This window comes from Papio anubis, chromosome 2 (genome assembly GCF_008728515.1).
Source record: "Papio anubis isolate 15944 chromosome 2, Panubis1.0, whole genome shotgun sequence".
Classification (NCBI taxonomy): Eukaryota; Metazoa; Chordata; class Mammalia; order Primates; family Cercopithecidae; genus Papio; species Papio anubis.
Genome location: NC_044977.1, coordinates 109991681 through 110010194, shown reverse-complemented (window position 1 = coordinate 110010194; position 18514 = coordinate 109991681). Strand labels below are relative to the sequence as shown.

General features: G+C 34.5%; 1 protein-coding gene across 9 annotated transcripts in view; it reads left to right on the top strand.

Annotated features, from left to right (window-relative positions):
• Positions 1 to 18070, top strand: part of FXR1 (FMR1 autosomal homolog 1) — a 66472-nt gene extending 48402 nt beyond the window's left edge. For 2 of the 9 annotated variants that reach the window (XM_031662850.1, XM_031662853.1), the window contains 7 exons: positions 2460 to 2546; positions 3877 to 3934; positions 4022 to 4084; positions 9034 to 9237; positions 11120 to 11320; positions 16227 to 16318; positions 17038 to 18067. In XM_031662850.1, the coding sequence (XP_031518710.1) occupies positions 2460 to 2546; positions 3877 to 3934; positions 4022 to 4084; positions 9034 to 9237; positions 11120 to 11320; positions 16227 to 16318; positions 17038 to 17208 (876 nt within the window). In that variant the 3' untranslated portion in view covers positions 17209 to 18067. Of the gene's footprint in view, positions 1 to 2459; positions 2547 to 3876; positions 4085 to 9033; positions 9238 to 11119; positions 11321 to 12013; positions 12095 to 16226; positions 16319 to 16987; positions 17011 to 17037 lie in introns of those variants that run through there. The other 7 variants (XM_031662852.1, XM_031662854.1, XM_031662849.1 and 4 more) reach the window with 6 other exon arrangements.
• Positions 18071 to 18514: the final 444 nt, after the last annotated feature.

Genomic DNA, 18514 nt, shown 5'->3' with positions numbered 1-18514 from the left:
AAAAAAAAACTTTTAAGTTTCTCCAAAATAACTTAGAAAAATGAACTAATATTCATTAGTAATCATTTACTCTTTAAAGTTTACCATTCCTTTTCTTTGGTGGTAACTAAAGGTGATAACATTTCCCATTCAAGGTCAAGGCATTGTGTTTTCTCTTACTCCCTGAAGGTCATCTGTCTGGAATGACTTTTATGTATTTGGCAAAATTTTATTTATTTTTAACATTTGTTTTACATAACAGTATTCTTTCTTATTCCCTTAACTTTTCACACCTGGAGTGGCATAATTCACTTTCTCCTTAAAATTCCTGTTTTTTGGTCATATCATTAATGCTGTACAATGAGTTTTTTATTCGAATTTTTTTTTTCCTGAGATTTTTGATTATCTTTAGAACAGAAACTTTATTCTTACACCTTAGCAGAAGATCCTGGCAGTTAACAAATAGATGTTATTTGGAATTAGGTAACTAGATGAAATTGACTGGCTCAATTGCTAATTTTATGACTTGAGCAAGTTATTTTGTTAACCGTAAAACTGGGATACTATTTCTTAGTTAATTTTTAAAAGCATGAAATAAAATACATGAAATGCATAATACAGACCTGAAAACAGGCTATATGTTTAAGATTTTTTTTAGGTCCTTGCCATCCCACCTCCTTTTTTATTCACTTTGAATGCCCTTTTATCTGCTTGTGAACTCCTGAGTTCAGTGTTAAGACTTCCCTACTCCCTAATCTTAAATTAGTTTCCCTTGTTTCACACTTTCATAGTTGAAATGACTTCTTCACAGCCACTGGGAACCTCTGTGCTGTATCCCTAGCACTTGCCCTGTTGCCTAAGTTTTAAATCAACTGTATCTAAAAATCATTACTTTTGAAAATAATTGAGTCATATATAGAACTAAAATGTCTTAAGCCATGCCTAGTTTCATATTTAGAACCAAAAATCCCTAAGCCATTCTGTTTAAGTAACTGTTAGAAACTATTCTGTAAAATGAAGAAAATGAGAGACATGGAAACTGATTGGGAGAGTTAAGCTTTACTCTCATTTTTCTCAGCCATTAAGAAGCTGGAAGTATGTTTCTTTAAAGAAGAAAAATTCACAGTGTGCCATCTTATTTCTCTTTTCTGCCACTTTTTAAAAACCTTCTTATTCAGAAATTCAGCAAAGTAAACCAAGTCTGACCTAATACTTTGATTTACCTCTACATATCTTAATAATTCCTTTAATTTTACATTGTGTAAATATTTATGCTCTGGAGGTGATATTTCTTTTAGTGGTCAGGAAGTACCTCTTGTAGTACACAGACACTTAAGATTTTGTTACCTGAGCACATACTGTAGGGATAAGTGGGCTAATGTGCTTTATTATGCTTTAAAGCTATACCTACTGAGATGATATATCTAGCCTGTAAGTTTATAGCCAGTTTGAAGGAAAATTGTTTATTTTTGTTTTTGGAGACAGAGTCTTGCTCTGTTGTCCAGGCTGGAGGGCAGTGGCACAGTCTTGGCTCACGACAATCTCTGTCTCCCAGGCTCAAGCTATCTTCCTACCTCAGCCTCCCAAGTAGCTGGGACTACAGGCATGTGCTGCCGTGCCAGCTGATTTTTGTATATTTTGTGGAGATGTGGTTTGTCCATGTTGTCCAGGCTGGTCTCGAACTCATGAGCTCAAGTGATCCACCTGCCTCAGCCTCCCAAGTGAGTCACCATGACCTGCCAGAAAATCATTTTAACTTTAAAAGTTGATTTATATACTTTGAAAATTAAATTGGTTATAAATCAGAAAATTTGGTATAAACTGATTTTTAAAAATGATTTTTAAAGTGTTTAGCACACAGAACACAATTTACAACAGTAAATTGGGGTGCAAATCTGACAAGTGGTCGAAAATCTGAGTATTTCAACTTACGGATTTTAGCATTTTTTCCCCCTTAAATCTTGAAGTTTAGTACATGTAAATTGCTGCGTGTTTCAGAAGAGTTTTCCTAATTGTATATTGGGGCTGGGTACAGTGGCTCACGCCTGTAACCCCTTTGGGAAGTTAGTAATCCCAGCACTTTGGGAAGCCAAGGCAGGAGGATCACCTGAGACAAGGAGTTGGACAGCAGAGCAAGATCCTGTCTCTACAAAAAATAAAAAATAATGACTGGTTGTGGTGACACGCATCTGTAGTCTCAGCTGCTCTGGAGGCTGAGACAGGAGAATCACTTGAGCCCAGGAGTTTGATGCTGCAGTGAGCTGTGATTGCACCACTGCACTGTAGCCTGGGCAACAGAGCAAGATGTCATCTCAAAAAAAATAAGGTAGGGGGTGTGTGTGTGGGTGTGTGGGTGTGTGTGTGTGTGTTTGTGTGTGTGTGTCTGCCTGCCTGCCTGCCTGTCAATTTCATGTCACTTTCAGACTAGAACTTTGTTAAAATATTAAACACTGAAGACTTTTTTTTTTTTTTTTAAACAGGGTATGGTTCCATTTGTATTTGTTGGCACTAAAGAAAGCATTGGAAATGTGCAAGTTCTTCTAGAGTATCATATTGCTTATCTAAAGGTTTGTATATGGTTCATACTATATTCTGATATCGTTGCTGCATGTACTACATAAATGTTGTACATTTGCTACAAATTTTAAATGTCCTCACATTAAACATTTTATATTTGAAGTAAACTTCAAATCTTTAAATATTTTTGTTAATTCAGCTTCAGGTTTGCCATTTTTCTACATAAGAATTTAAAAAGTCTTTTGTCATCTTAAAGTGATTGGCGTTGTGTGCGTAGTTTCTCTTCTCTCTGAGTTTTTATATTTCTTTCTTGTTTAAGAAATGATTACTTTCCTTTGTCTTCATGCAGTTTGACTCTCAGATCACTTATCTATCTGCATGTTCATACTGCAGCCATTTAGTTTTTACTTTTGTACTTTACATACAAATAGGGTACAGAACCAGGAGTGACATTGGGATTCCTTGGTAACTTTGGCATTATGCAAATCATCTGCATCATCTCCATAGACATTATTTGATAATTTGTAACCATTGTTAACAAAATAGTCTATATGAGTTGATACATAAAGAGCAAGGGTTTTTAGAAAAATATGACCCATAAATTATTAAACATTTTAATTTTATTTTCTGCTCTTTCCCTTTTATTCCTGCTGTTTCTCTTTTTAAAGTATAATAATATCCTCACCTGTTCTCTGCCTCTAGTATGTTTTCCTCCCAGTCTATTGTATCATTGCTGTTGTTACTATTTTGAGATCACTCCGATAATGTCATTTCTTTTCTTTTGAAATTCATCTTTATATGAAAAGTCACAATTAAAACTGGCATTTTGAAGCCAGTGCTTTATCTTTCAGTACTCATCTTTTAACCAAGAGTTTTCTCTAGACATCTAACCTTTGCATCTTGTAATGACCTCAATTTCTGAATGACCAAGTCTAGCAGCCCTTCTAGGTCACAACTCATGTGTGTCTACTTTGATAGGAAAGTAGCTTGTTAATAGTACCTTTCATAGATGCTGCCTGTATCTCATTCAGCAGTTCTAACTCCTTGAGGGCAAAATCTGGTAATATTGTATAATTGTTAGCTATTTAATAAATAACTTATTTTAAAGCTGTTAAACATCCCCTTGATCGGGGAGAGTCCATGTCCTCTTTTATATTGTATGCCTATAGCAGCATGTTCGGTACACTCTAGGCCGTTCAGTAAATGTTGAACTGAAACAGCAAATGACCTCATCAATTCTGTTGACTAGGAACACAATGCTCTTTACCATCTACTTCCCTAAGGTCACAGTTTTGGTAAGGAGTACAGCTCTAGCTCTAGGCTTTAGGAAGACAAAAAGTTATATATAAGAAGACTTACTCGTTTTTGTTTTGATTGTAGGAAGTAGAACAGCTAAGAATGGAACGCCTACAGATTGATGAACAGCTACGACAGATTGGTATGGGTTTCAGACCTTCTTCCACCAGAGGGCCTGAAAAAGAGAAAGGATATGCCACTGATGAAAGTACCGTCTCTTCTGTACAAGGTTCTAGGTCTTATAGTGGAAGAGGCAGAGGTCGTCGGGGCCCTAATTACACCTCCGGTTATGGTAAAAAAACTTTTTTTTTTTTGTAGTAGTAATAATAGTAGTTTAGGTGCTCTAACACATTTTCTTATAATTAGTTCATTATCTTGGCTTTGAGGGTACAAGGTAGTTTTGAAGGTTTGGTACATGTCTTAATAGTAGTGATGGTATACGTTAAAATGACAGTAAAATACATAAAATTTCCAAGCAGTTATGTAACGAAGCAAAGCATGTTTTTAAGTTGGTAGTTCATTGTCATGTTCATTATATTTACAAAGAATACATATGTAACTTGTTTTTCAAATACTTTGCTAGTACAGTTTTATACATTTCCCAGTAAATACCTAGTAATGGTGGTGATACTTTTAGGAATCATCTTTTGTCTACCCTCTTCAAGTAAAAAATGAAAAGTATGCGAATCACTGCCAAGATTGCATATAGCAAGTCTTTACTAGCTTTTAAAAAATATTTTATTTACTCATTTGGCATATTTGAATATATTAACATCTCACATCTGGAATTACTTTGTTTAACAACATTTCACTAAAATGAAGGCTCTGAAAGCCAGAATCTAATTTAACACTTCATAAATGAACATTTTCTAAAATATATTTCACTGTGAGGATTGGGTATAACCCAGGTAGGAAGGGGACAGTGGAGTGATGATAGTCAACAATTCTCTAATCCTAAATTCTCCCTTATTCTTCTTCAGCTTTGGAGTTGTTCCATTTTTCTACATTTGGACTTGGATCTTAGCAGTGACCTGATTTGTTTTTTTCCTTCGCCCGTTTTCTTTCTCTTTTCCTGTTCTTTTCTTCACTCCTATACTTACTCTCTTTTGAGGAAATACAAAACATTTTCCAAAATGTAAGGCATTTAAGGAATATAGAAATAAATGCAAATTTCCTGCTTAATTGAAGGATCATGTAATGCTGACAAAGTTATATTAAACCTGAACTACCTTCAATTTGTTGTAGAGTTGTAAGTTTGTGTCCCTTCCCTTTAATATCATATCTTTATGTTCTCATTTTCTTACATATATATTTTTATTTAATGCAGTATTGAAACCTAAATAGCAAAATTCTAATAAAGAAGTATTCAGCATATAAATGGATGAAAATTGCAAACTGTTATTATATTTCTGAAAATGTTTAATGCAAAAGACAGTTAACCAGTAATCACATAGAAATTAAATATATTCTCATTGATTTTTGAACCATACATTATTAGCATAGATAATCAGACTTATTGGATGAAGAGTATGATGAATTCATTGAATAATTTTATTAGCTTTTGTGGGAAGTCTGCTTATTGACAGCTTACTCTGGCAAAATGCTTTTGTTGAGAATAGATAATTTATGTGAGAGGTAGAGAAACATCATCTGGATTCAAGAAAGCTATGCAAATTGTTCAGTAGATGGCACTCTTAGCTCTGAATCTTAGCGGAATTAATATTTTATTTCTTGAAATAGTTATCAAATCTGAGTGGGCTTGGAAAAGCACGAAAAACCATTTGAATTTGGTTGTAGATGTTCATGTATACTTTATATGAGCGGGACTTTTAGTTGATTTTTTATATATATATATAAAGTATGAGTTTTATCAGTTTAATAGGAACTATAAGAAACATTTCCCAGTGTAACATCTCCGAAGTTGGTATGTGCGTTAAATTGGACATCTTACAACTTTAACAACATTTTCTTTTTTAATGACACATAAAATAATATCTTAAAATTGATGGCCTCTTGGAGTTGATAAAACGTGATTAGTTTTAGCTATTAAGCTTAGCACAACCATTGAAAATGATATAAACCATCTTCCTAAGGTGATTTTAGAAGTTTGAGGGGGAAAATATGATTTTAAAATTGGTTAAAAACACGATGTCATTATGTTTCGTTACTTTTTTTTTTTTTTTTTTTTTGAGACAGCGTTTCACTCTTGTTGCCCAGGCTGGAGTGCAGTGGTGTGATCTTGGCTCACCGCGACCTCTGCCTCCTGGGTTCAAGTGATTCTCCTGCGTAGCTGGGATTACAGGCATGCACCACCACGCCCGGCTAATTTTGTATTTTTAGTAGAGACAGGGTTTCTCCATGTTGGTCAGGCTGGTCTCAATCTCCCGACCTCAGGTGATCCGCCCACCGTGCCTCCCAAAGTGCTGGGATTACAGGTGTGAGCCACCATGCCTAGCCTGGTGTCGTTACTTTTAAAGCTTGTTTAAAAAGACTTTGAATCCCCAACTTGTATTTTACAAAATTAAGGGGTTGGAATAAATGGTTTCCCTGATTATTCATTAGAGTATTTGTTTTCAATTGCAGTAATAAATTATCACAAACTTAGAGGCTTGAACCACAGAAAGTTACTACCTTATAGTTCTGTTGGTCAGAAGGCTGACATGGGTCTCACTGGGCTAAAATCTTGTCAGCTGGGCTACGTTTCTTTCTGGAAGGTCTGGTGGGATTCCCCTTTCGGTAGTTGAGAAAGTTTCTCTACTTTTAAAGACCCAGTGAGATTAGTTTGGACCCACCTGGATTATCCAGGATAGTCTCTCTATCTCAGGGTCCTTAGCCTTAGTCACATTTGCAGGGTCCTTTTTGCTATCACAGAAACATTTCATATGGGTTATTAAGAATTATTTAATATGAATAATGTTGAGCACTAGCCAATTCATTAAAATTTTGGGGGTTATGGCCTCAATATCTGTTTTACCTACTGAAATCTATGATTTAGACATTCCCTCTAAGTATCTTGAATACTATATGTAGGTTAAATTTAAGGAAGACTTTACTTGCTGTGACACGGGGTTAGATAAATACTAGTCTGGATTTCTAAGGATACTTCAATAGGAACTTTTGAGAGAGTCTTCAAAATGAAGTATTCTCTATTTGCCCTGAATTTTGGCAATGGTTTCAGATAGGGTATATGTGTGTAAATAAATTCAGAAGTTCTTAAACGTTCTGAAAGGTTTTTTTTTTCACTATTCAAGGAGAGATAAATTGCCTTCATTGCAACTTTTATGACATCATGTTTAATAAAGTGCTCTTTGTCATTTGGTGAAATAAATGTTAGGGGAGATTAATTCCCTTCCCCGAGATTCTAATCCCAACAAAGAATTGAAAGTGAATAATAGAAATTTGATGTATTCTTTGAAAAAACACATATCCAACTAATTACCAAATTGTTTTTATAATTGACTAGTTAAATCTATTGTTAACAACATGTGGAGAAAAGGTAGGCATCCTAGAGTTACCTTTAAAGGAGAAAGGAAGTGAGTAGGCACCTTCATGTATAAAACTTCATATACATATATACATATACCTTCATGTATAAAACTTTACATTTTATTCCCTGCACCTTAATACTTAAAACTTTTTATGTCTGAAGAGCTCATTTTTCCTCATATGATTGCAGAGTTTAAATATAGGGAACTTCAAGGTATTTCATGACGTCACTCTTATCTGAGAATTTAGCAAATGAACTTCAAAATAATGTAGCAAATTATTTGGTTGAGAAATTGTTATACACTCTGCTAGGCATTTGAGGACATGTAAGATGGAGTTCCACCCTTTATCATAGACCAATTTTGAAGTAATTCCAAAGGAGGAAAAATAACACGGCATAGTCTATGATAAATATGGGGCGATTTTAGGATAACAAAAAATGGGGAGATGCCTGTTTTAGTTGCAGTGGTCTGGAGTTAGAAATTGAACTAGGCTCTGAAGGAGATATATTTGGTCATATAAGAGGGAAAGAGGAAGTGGCATCCCAGAACTAACAAGTAGAAATGAATATGATAGTGATTGAGTCATACATATCTGACACTTTAGTTACAGTAATTATTAAATAATGATACTGTAGGCTTCTGATGATATCTGTGTAGTGTTTAAATAAATTTTTGAAAGGTCACCATTACAATAGTTGCAGTGTTAGAAATGGTCTGTAAACTTTTAAAGGCATGCTGAGCATTTGTCTCACTGGTCATGGCTTTAGTTCTGTTGTCAGGAGAGAGACCTTCTGTTTCAGAGAAACCTTAAATTCTGTTTAGTTGTTGCACATATTAGGTTGGTGCAAAAGTAATTGCGGTTTTTGCCATTAAAAGTAAAAGTAAAAAAAGCAGAAAGTAAAAGTAATTTTAATGGCAGAAACCACAATTTAAGATGCTAGTAAAGCATGCTATCATTTTATATACAACCTACTGGAAAAATTACTATGATAAGCTGGAAGCTTATAATAAAGATGCCATCAATTATAAGAAATATCTTGATTTCAGAGATGTTAACATGTGAAAAGTATACCCTAGAATCAGTGAAATGATGGTGAAATACACTATACAGTTAAACTATTCATTTTTGTAAATATGATTAATTTACTCAAATATTGGATAGAAGTTATTTTTATTGTATGAATAATTTAGGTTATTAAAACCCAAATGAGCAGAAACATTTGACTATCCATATTAAGTACATTTTAATATTGATACATGATGGATGCTCTGTTTGTTCTTTTTTTCGTGTGTGTGCCAACACCCAGGAATTAATGTTACGTGTATTTTCTGTAATTTTTCTGTTAACTGCATTTCTGCACATTAGTTTTTTTTAACTTCCATGACTTTATATTTCCTGGATATTGTCCTTTTTTGCTGATGGAATGGTCACACCTTTGACTATAACATGACATAGCCCATCTTAGACTGTAGTGAGGGATTCTTCTGCTGGTTTTGAAGAAGTGAGCAGCCTTCTGCACATCAGTTTATTTTTTAATCTGTATTAAGTAATAGATACTATACTATATTAATAGTATAATAATATTTGATTATTCCTTAGTACATTTCAGATTGATTTTAACTTTCATGGATCTTTCTTTGAAGCAGCCAAACGGTATTGCTTATTTAAACAATTTGTCGGAAATAATTTTGAACATTTTAAAAGCCTCTTTTTATAGAAATCTAATTGGTTTATGTTCTTTTCTTCTCCAAGGTACAAATTCTGAGCTGTCTAACCCCTCTGAAACGGAATCTGAGCGTAAAGACGAGCTGAGTGATTGGTCATTGGCAGGAGAAGATGATCGAGACAGCCGACATCAGCGTGACAGCAGGAGACGCCCAGGAGGGAGAGGCAGAAGTGTTTCAGGGGGTCGAGGTCGTGGTGGACCACGAGGTGGCAAATCCTCCATCAGTTCTGGTAGTCTTTTCTATACTCTGTCAGCATCCATTCTTTGTAAACAGTATAATTTTACACAAGTTAGTTCATCTCCCAGGGCCATCCATTTTTGGAAGTTTCTCTTTCTACGCGTCTTAGAGAAGGTAGTGGATCATATAGAGTATCAGGAAAAGCCCTTGTAGAGTGTTTCTCAGTGAAGGTTTACTTAGAATATTCTGGTCACAACTTTAGTTGACAGCTTTTCTTTATATTATGAGGGTCAGATGTTTATCTCTTCAGGTTTGGGAGGCTTATTAGAAATTTTTTGTTTTCCCTAGAATTTTTGGGTTATGTATTTTTGTTTGCCAGACAGACCCAGAGATTTCTAATGCACGGAGAGATGTCAGTACTTTTCTATATTTAGTATTGAAAACTAAGTGAAGAGCGTTCTTAGCTATACTATATAGTACTTTGGGAACAGGGAAAAATTGTGGAATTAACTAAGTTTTTTAATCGTTTGAGGAATTGTGCTGTAAAGGAGTGTTTGGATGACTAAAGATTTGAGGGTGTAAGAAACATTTTACTTAATTTTGTCTTCTAAAATTTTTTTATGCTTTACATTAAGTTGTAGGAGTTTCCAGAATATTCTTGGTTAGCATAACAGGCTAGGGGGATAATTGCCAGGGATACATAGACTATTAAGGATATAACTTTAACATATCATTATGGTATACCACTTTAAGAAACCCACACTTTCCTTAATGTTATACCCATGAAAACTTATGTAGTATTTTAATATTATAGAAAGTGTGTGTAGATACATTAAATAAGATGCCAGCTGTGCTTACAAATTACAAAAACTGGAACAAATCAGGGCAAAAATTAGGAACTTGTTCTTTGTTTGTTTAGATTTTCTCACTTTCCACAGTAATATTCTTTGAGCCCTAATAAACTTACAGGCTTTCAGGAAAATAGCTTTTATATTTTAGTACACTGTGTACAGTTACCAAGGTGATTAAAATTACAGTATACTGAACTGAAAAATAAATGTACTTGACCTAGTGTTTTATGATTAATGGATACGCTTAGTGTCTTTTGCAAAGATGGTTAGCTTGCTAGCTGTTACCAAAGGAATCTTAGGAATAATCGGAATTAGGTGAATTTCTGCTATAAATTTGATTGTTGGAGGTAATAAATGCACATAGGTAAGACGGGTATTTTTCTTATGAATTATACCTTAACAGTTTTTCCTTTTCTACCTTCACCTAACCTTCACACGTTGTTTCTAAAGATGGAGTACTAGTCAGCATTCGTTTCAACATTTTCCTTTCATAACCAGTTAGAAGTTCAACCTTATTTAATTGGCTGCTTTGTTTCATCTTGTTTTGATTGCTTCAGTTCATAGTTACAGATTTCTATTATGTCATGGAATGTAGGTATTGAGTATTATTTGGGAAATAGTCTATCAACATCAACACAAGAAAGCTGCAGTCATTTTGAACTCAGTTACGGGGATGAAAGCTCTTTCGTATAATTATTTCTTAACAGCCGAATATTTATTTCTTTTCACTTTTGTTTTTCTAGCCTCTGGGCAGGATAACCTTGAAATGTGAATGCCAGAATTAGCATGTAATACACTATTTTCTAATGTATATTTTAAAAACAAGGCACAGGAAATGTTAGGAAGCCAAGATGTCTGGTCACTTTCTGCTTTAATTTTTCATCACCACTTAAAGTTTTATCATATTTAATTATCTTTGTTATTTTCCAGGTAAATAATATTGAAAACATTTTATGTGAAGACAGTGCATTTTTATTGGGGGAGATTGAAGTTTATAATTAATTGATATAGTTCAATATAGATCAAACATTCATAATTGCAGTCCTCTTAAACGAATATTTCTTGCCTCTGACATGAATATAGTGCTCAAAGATCCAGACAGCAATCCATACAGCTTACTTGATAATACAGAATCAGATCAGACTGCAGACACTGATGCCAGCGAATCTCATCACAGTACTAACCGTCGTAGGCGGTCTCGTAGACGAAGGACTGATGAAGATGCTGTTCTTATGGATGGAATGACTGAATCTGATACAGCTTCAGTTAATGAAAATGGGCTAGGTATGTAAGCACTTAGGGAAAAGAAATACATATATATATATATATATAAATTGTATACTATTGTTAGTATATGAAGCTTTTTTCAAAGAAAGTATGCAATTCACAAATTGACTTTTTCTTAGTGTTTACTTGGAACAAGGTAGATAGCTTTTTGTCTGTCTTAAATGTTTAGTTCTCAGATTTCTTATAGCCAAATTATTTGAAACTTGGAGGGTTAAAGTGCCCTTTGATGCCATTAAATCAGTACGGCAAGGTACTTAGTGCTTTTATTGTCCCCAAGCTAAAATCAGGCTTTCATCTTACCTCTTTTAAAATAATTATAAATGACACTGGTGAAGGTATATATATCAAGAGTAGGCATTAATTTTCAAGGGCTAAAATGTCATTAACTTCGGTATAAACCAAACTGTACTAGAGAGGAAAACTGTGTCCCTGAATGATGGCAGTTTAAGTCTGAGAGTTTTACTGTGAGTTAAAACCCTCTGAATTTCCAGATGATAATTCCATTTTTAATCCATTTGGAATGCTGAAAGCTACAAAAATGTATTTCCTGTCAGTAAACATTTGTTGTTTTATTTTTGGTGTTTAGTTAAAAGTTTATTTTTAATCTTTAAATCTTTGAAGGAAAGGTTTTTTTTTTGTTTGTTTGTTTGTTTTTGTCAGAATAGTTCATGGTAAACTTTGCAATTACAGATGATAGTGAAAAAAAACCCCAGCGACGCAATCGTAGCCGCAGGCGTCGCTTCAGGGGTCAGGCAGAAGATAGACAGCCAGGTAACTTGAGTGGACCTGTTGACAACATCAGGTTACAAGCATGAAAAAAATGTCATATGTCTGCTTTCTAAATATATTATACTTACATGTACACATGTGTGCATATACATTCAATATTTGCATTGCATAAATTGTTTATTCAACTAATAAGACTACTACTATTAAGAAAATGCATTCTTCCTTCACAGTGTGTTAGTAACTTGTCTAATTGAACTAATGTTGTGTCCTAATTGTTTACATGGAAATACTGTTGAGAAGACCATTTTGTTCACTTGCCGGTTTCTTCACACTTGAGATGGGGCCTGCCATCCCAGGGACTATGTTGTAGATTGTGATTGAGGTTGATTGGCAAAACTGGGCAGCTTTTGCATGGTGCCTGCTTACTGTATCTGAATTCAGCACCTCATTTTTGTGGGAGTTGTAATACCCACAATTTAAAAAAGTATAAAAGAGAAAAATATTTGAAGGTGTCTTTAACCTAATATGAGGAATGCATGTTATGTTTTTGTTTGTTTATTGTAGTGTGATGCCTTTTCCCTTACACCCACTAACTATTCAAATTAATAGTACTTACTTTTAGAATGTTTATTTTATGTAGTCATTAATTCTTAGTAACTTCAAAGAAAGTTGTTTGCTGTGTCTATTATTTTGAACATAATTCCATTTCCTATGTACAGAGAATCACATGTATATTCACAATGAAGCAATTGTGTGCACCAGAAATAAACCCCTTTCAAACTAACCAATTTTTGCATTCTTTCCAAAACCAGTTCTTTTATGTTTTCCCCAAATAAAGAATGTAAATTCTGGCATCTTTACTATTTTGAATTTAGTGGTTGTAGAGACATTTGGGAAAACTGATTAAGAGAATTAGTTTCCATCCCTAAAAGTTCATGTTTTAAAGATAGTTGGAAAATTTTAGAGCAATTAAATATTGTCAAAAAATTGGAAGTGTCCAGAAAATATTTGTTTTCCTTCTCCTTCTTTCCTCCCCTCCTTTAATGTTGGAAATATATTTTAGGGCTGAGCGCAGTGGCTCATACCTGTAATCCCAGCACTTTGGGAGGCCAAGTGGCAGGATTGCTCGAGCCCAAGAGTTTGAGACCAGCTTGGGCAGTGGGATCCCGTCTAGAGAAAATACAAAAATTAGCTGGATGTGCTAGTGTGCACCTGTAGTCCCAGCTACTCTGGAGGCTGAGGCGGGAGAATCACTTTAGCCTGGGAGGTCGAGGCCGCAGTGAAGGGTGATCGTGCCACTGCACTCTAGCCTGGGTGACAGAGTGTGACCCTGTCTCAAAAAAAAAAAGAAGTGTTTTAGATGAAGAGATTATTTCATTTTTTGAAGGTGGTACAGCAGTGATACATTTTCTGGCCCTACTGTAAACAAGAAAATTCAGGCTATCAGTATGAATGTAACAATATATTACAGCATTTATTAACTAGATACATGCTGGTTTATTACCAAGTCAGCAGGCATAAACGGAGTAACAGTGGGGTTTGTTGGAGAAGAGGCAAAAATTTCTGTATGGTATTAATTGCAACTTGAGTAGTTTGGAGGCTTCAACAGTTTGACAATGATTTCTGTTCCATACTGCATCTGTTCCTGTTTTACTACTACTTTGGGATTACTACTTCCCTCTTTTAAAACTTCTTGCATTTCCTAGCTTGCCCCTTCTCCCAAAAGATAGGGTGGGTGAAACAAGCACAAAATTGTTACCCTTGATCCTGGTAGCAGTTCTAGGAGGCAGCCTCCATCTAAAGTTAACATCAACATTCTCTTTAAAACGCTCATTTAATTTGATCTCATCTGCTCAAAATTTCTTGCTGCTCTTCGTGTAAATTAAGCAGTGAATATTCTTTACCATTCTTAGAATGTGACAAGACACACTGGTGTCCAGTTGATTAACTTGGATCCCTTAGAGGAAATTCTAGAGTCCATGTCATTACACAAATTGCCTGTATTTTTTCTAGATATTGTTATTTATTAATCTGTATTGGATTTTTAAGGGGCTTTGTATTATAAGGACTGGCTATGAACAGGTTTTTATTTGAATTAACAGAGGTTTCTTTTGGCTTCCTTTTATTTAGGTAGGGGATACCCCAGCTAAGTGCTTGCTGATTTAGTTGAAAACTGTATCAAAATATATTATTCTATCTCTGTACACAGTGGATGAAAGGTTCTAGGAATTGTTTCAACATGTGTTAGGTTGGTGTAGTTTTTGCACCCATCCCAAAATGGTGAAAACCACAATTACTTTTGCACCAACTTAATTTAGCAGCAGGGTTTCCAGTTAGATGTTTAGGTGTCACTGAGGGCCGAACTTGGAAACAGTGCATTGGCTATGCTGTTCCCCACACTGGCTAGAATTGTTCTTGTAATAGGTTTGCTGCCATGTATATAGACATAATAAAGTGGATTATTACAATAGCCCTTTTCCCAATATTGTAAACTCTTTTTAATGTAGTTATAAATATATTAGCAATGAATTTAATTTAAAAAAGCCTCAAGATGAGCGTACTGAGTTTCTTACAGTTTGGAAGGAAAGAGGTAGTTTCAGATTTGAAACATCCTTAGTGGTTTTCTAGTAAATGATATATGTAAGTTCTTAAATAGGTTGTTCCCTTGTAGTTTTAAAAGATACACATGATAGTTCTAGGAAGTTCTTGGATCTTATGACAGTGTTAGCATGTTAATTCATAATTAAGAAACATGAATTGTAAATACTATCCAGCTTTTTATCATACCTGAATGATTTAGTTGTTTTCATAGAATTTATACTTTATGGACCAATTCTCCCCATATCTAGTGACTTTAAATAAATAATTTAAAATTTACCGGAGTTTTCATTCTTCACATAATTAACTTGCTCCCATAATTTAAAATATATATTGTGCTTTTACATATCAGGGATTTTCTAAAACAGTTTGTGATAGAAAATAATTACTTGAAAGAAAAAAGGGTGGTTCTTTTGATATTTCTTAAAATCAGTGAATTCTAAGTTTCAATTCTTTTTTTTTTTTTTTGAAACAGAGTTTCACTCTTGTTTCCCAGGCTGGAGTGCAGTGGCACAATCTCAGCTCATTGCACCCTCCACCTCCCAGGTTCAAGCAATGCTCTTGCCTCAGCCTCCTAGGTAGCTGGAATTACAGGCTGTGCCACCACGCCTGGCTAATTTTTCATTTTTAGTAGATGGGTTTTCACCATGTTGGTTGAACTCCTGACCTCAGGTGACCCGCCCACTTTGCCTCCCAAAGTGCTGGGTTTACATTTGTGAGCCACCATGCCCGGCCCTAAGTTTCAGTTCTTGAGTGTTGATGTATAAAGTGAGTCAGTCCACATACTGTAGAACATAGGTAATTTGTTGAAGTTGGGTTGACGGTAGGGTGTTAGTTTCGTTTAGTCTTTTTCCTAATTCACTACTGCTGCTACTTTGCAAATACACATTTAAGATAGTCCCTACCAAGACTGACAAAGGGGGCGTGGGAGGGGTGTCACTGAATACACTGTGGACCTTTTCCCAGTCTGATCAATGTCCACATTTTTAGGGTGGTGGTCTGTCATCTTTAGTTTGCTTGTAGTTTCTTATTTTAATCACTCAGAATAGTTTCTAGTGTGAAACGTTGAAACAAAGCCATAGGATAAACCACACTTGGATATCTTAATTGTGCTTTAAAAAAAAAAAAAATTGAGTAAATATTTTTGTATCTGATGAAATTTTCAAATTTAAGTATATTATACTATGATTTGGATCAAATTTGCCCCATTTACCCCCACTGACAATTGCAAACACTGGGCTTAGAACACTGCGTTTGTATTTCCTTTTACTGGTTGTGGGTTTCTCTACCAACTTTGTTCCACAACCTTAGGGTCAACCAGAAGCAAATAGCTGGATTCTTGGGAAAGAGGAATTTAATCTAGATTTCCTCAATCTCAAGCTTGAAATTTTCTTCAGCACCAAAAACCCAGGCAGATTTTTAAAGCTTTGTTTTTGGTTGGAGGTGATACCCAGCTTAAGAAAATTTTGACACTGGGTGACCCACCACTAGTTTAATAGTGAAATTACCCTTTATCCATAAATAAACTTTAGAAATATTTTTTCAACACCTGTAATTTTTTTCTCATCTTTAACAGTCACAGTTGCAGATTATATTTCTAGAGCTGAGTCTCAGAGCAGACAAAGAAACCTCCCAAGGGAAACTTTGGCTAAAAACAAGAAAGAAATGGTAAGGAGAATTTAACCTGTAGGTTTTTGTTGTTTTTTTTAATTTTTGGTATGGTTTAGCTTTATTTTTTACTACTTTTACTGTGTGATCACTTGTTTCCACAAATAGACAATACTATTTTACTTAGACTCTTGAATATGTTCTTGGCCCCAGATAACTGAAGATATGCATGCTTGAGCCTGAAATGCTTTTTAGTTAGAGCTCCAAATAGCATTTATAAAATTCAATCTGCCCAAAGATATTGGGCATAGAGACTGTTGCCTAATTCAGGAGCAATAGGCTATATACCTCTTCTCATTGATGGATATAGACCTTTTAAATTTTAGTTCTTTTAAATGCTTTACGGTATTTGATATGTAAATGTGATTTTTCAAAAGGTGAGTAAAGTAGGTGATTATTTAAATGTTTAATATTAACTGTTTATGTCATTTTCATGGTGAGCTTTCCAGTGTTTTAAAATTAGGTACAGTTTTCGTTAGTTCATATGTTTTCTGTGGTTTGGGCACTGCTAGGTACTAGAGATACAAAGTTGGAAAGACCCATAGAGTGGAATACTTTGGTATTTGTTTTGAATTTTAGAGACGTTTTAATACTTTGATCCATTGTGGCATATGAAACTGAAAATTTTCATTAGCTAATTAATGTTTATGTAGCTGTTTTCCTCCTCAGCTATAGATTTCATTGATAAAGAAGTTGAAAAAGTTGTCTCCCTTTGGCAGGCAAAAGATGTGATTGAAGAGCATGGTCCTTCAGAAAAGGCAATAAACGGCCCAACTAGTGCTTCTGGCGATGACATTTCTAAGCTACAGCGTACTCCAGGAGAAGAAAAGATTAATACCTTAAAAGAAGAAAACACTCAAGAAGCAGCAGTCCTGAATGGTGTTTCATAAACTGAAGAAGTTCCTAGTTTACAGTTCTTTTACATTACATTTACAATAGTGCTTGTACAAGCTTGCCAAAGATAGAATATGGATCGCCAGTCTTTACATCGCACTTTCAGTTCCTCCATTTGGAATTCAAAAAGGGGAGGGATCCTGAAGAAATCATATGTTAAACATACTTTGACACCTACTGTGTTATAAAATATATCATCAGATGTGCCTTGAGAATAGTATATGTAACATTAAAAAAAAGTTGCTGGCTATAGGAAATGTTATTTTGTTTTCAAAATATGGCAGAGATGGGGGGTGGTGGGTGGGGTGGGATCCCTAACGTAATATTCTTTATGAAAGCATTAGCTGCTTTTGTTACATTTTTAATATGCAACCACTTCTTCACCTGAGGAAAACTAGAATGAAATGCAGTCTAAAATATTTTGCACTGAATTGTAATTTCTTCATTAGTTTAGTCTGGAAACTGGTCTGTTTTAATGTGTTTTTTAAATGCTGTATGTAGAGGAAAATCTGCAGACCACTGGAATACATTTGTTAAACTCATCTGCAGGGACACTGGGCGATACTTGGCAGTGACTGTTCTACCTTGAGGCTTTGTTTGGTTTATTTATTAAAGTGTACAGTATTTAAAAATCAAACATAGCTTTAGTTAAAACACTAAACTGAATTAGTCATGTCCATTCAGACATAACCTGAACTACTGAAAAGATCAATTTCCAGAAGGTTTATTCTGTATAAACTACATGTTAGTCTTCAGTAGAGTATCTTTTTTTTTTCCTTTTTTTTTTTTTTATTTCGGTTGTTTGATGTGCAATATGTTTTTGTATGCAGGTAGTAAATAAACTTTGATCTTCCATTTGCTGAATTTTTTTAACTTTCTACTTTTTACACCAATTGTTGCAAAGTAGTTGGAGCTATTTGTAGGCTTAGGATAGTATACTTTGCTTTTTAAAAAGCAGTTATACTTGCTCGTAAATAGCATTAAAATGTCAGCTGGCATTTAATCATTTTGTAATGAATCCTCTGAAATCTTAACACAAGTTTAGGCTGTTAGATGCATAGGTAATTAATAATACATGTGATAATTAGAAAAAAAAACCTAACAAAATTCTAATCAAAGGCAACTTTGGAAGACAATGGGGGATAGAAGGTATGACAAGCAACTTTTAAATAATAGGCCAATGTTTTGCTTCTTGATTCTCAACTTATTTTGAAGGCTCTCATACCAGTGACTAAAAATCAGTTATTAAACTTTATATGTTTTAGCCAGAGCTTACTTTTTATGAAGATAAAGATGAAGTTT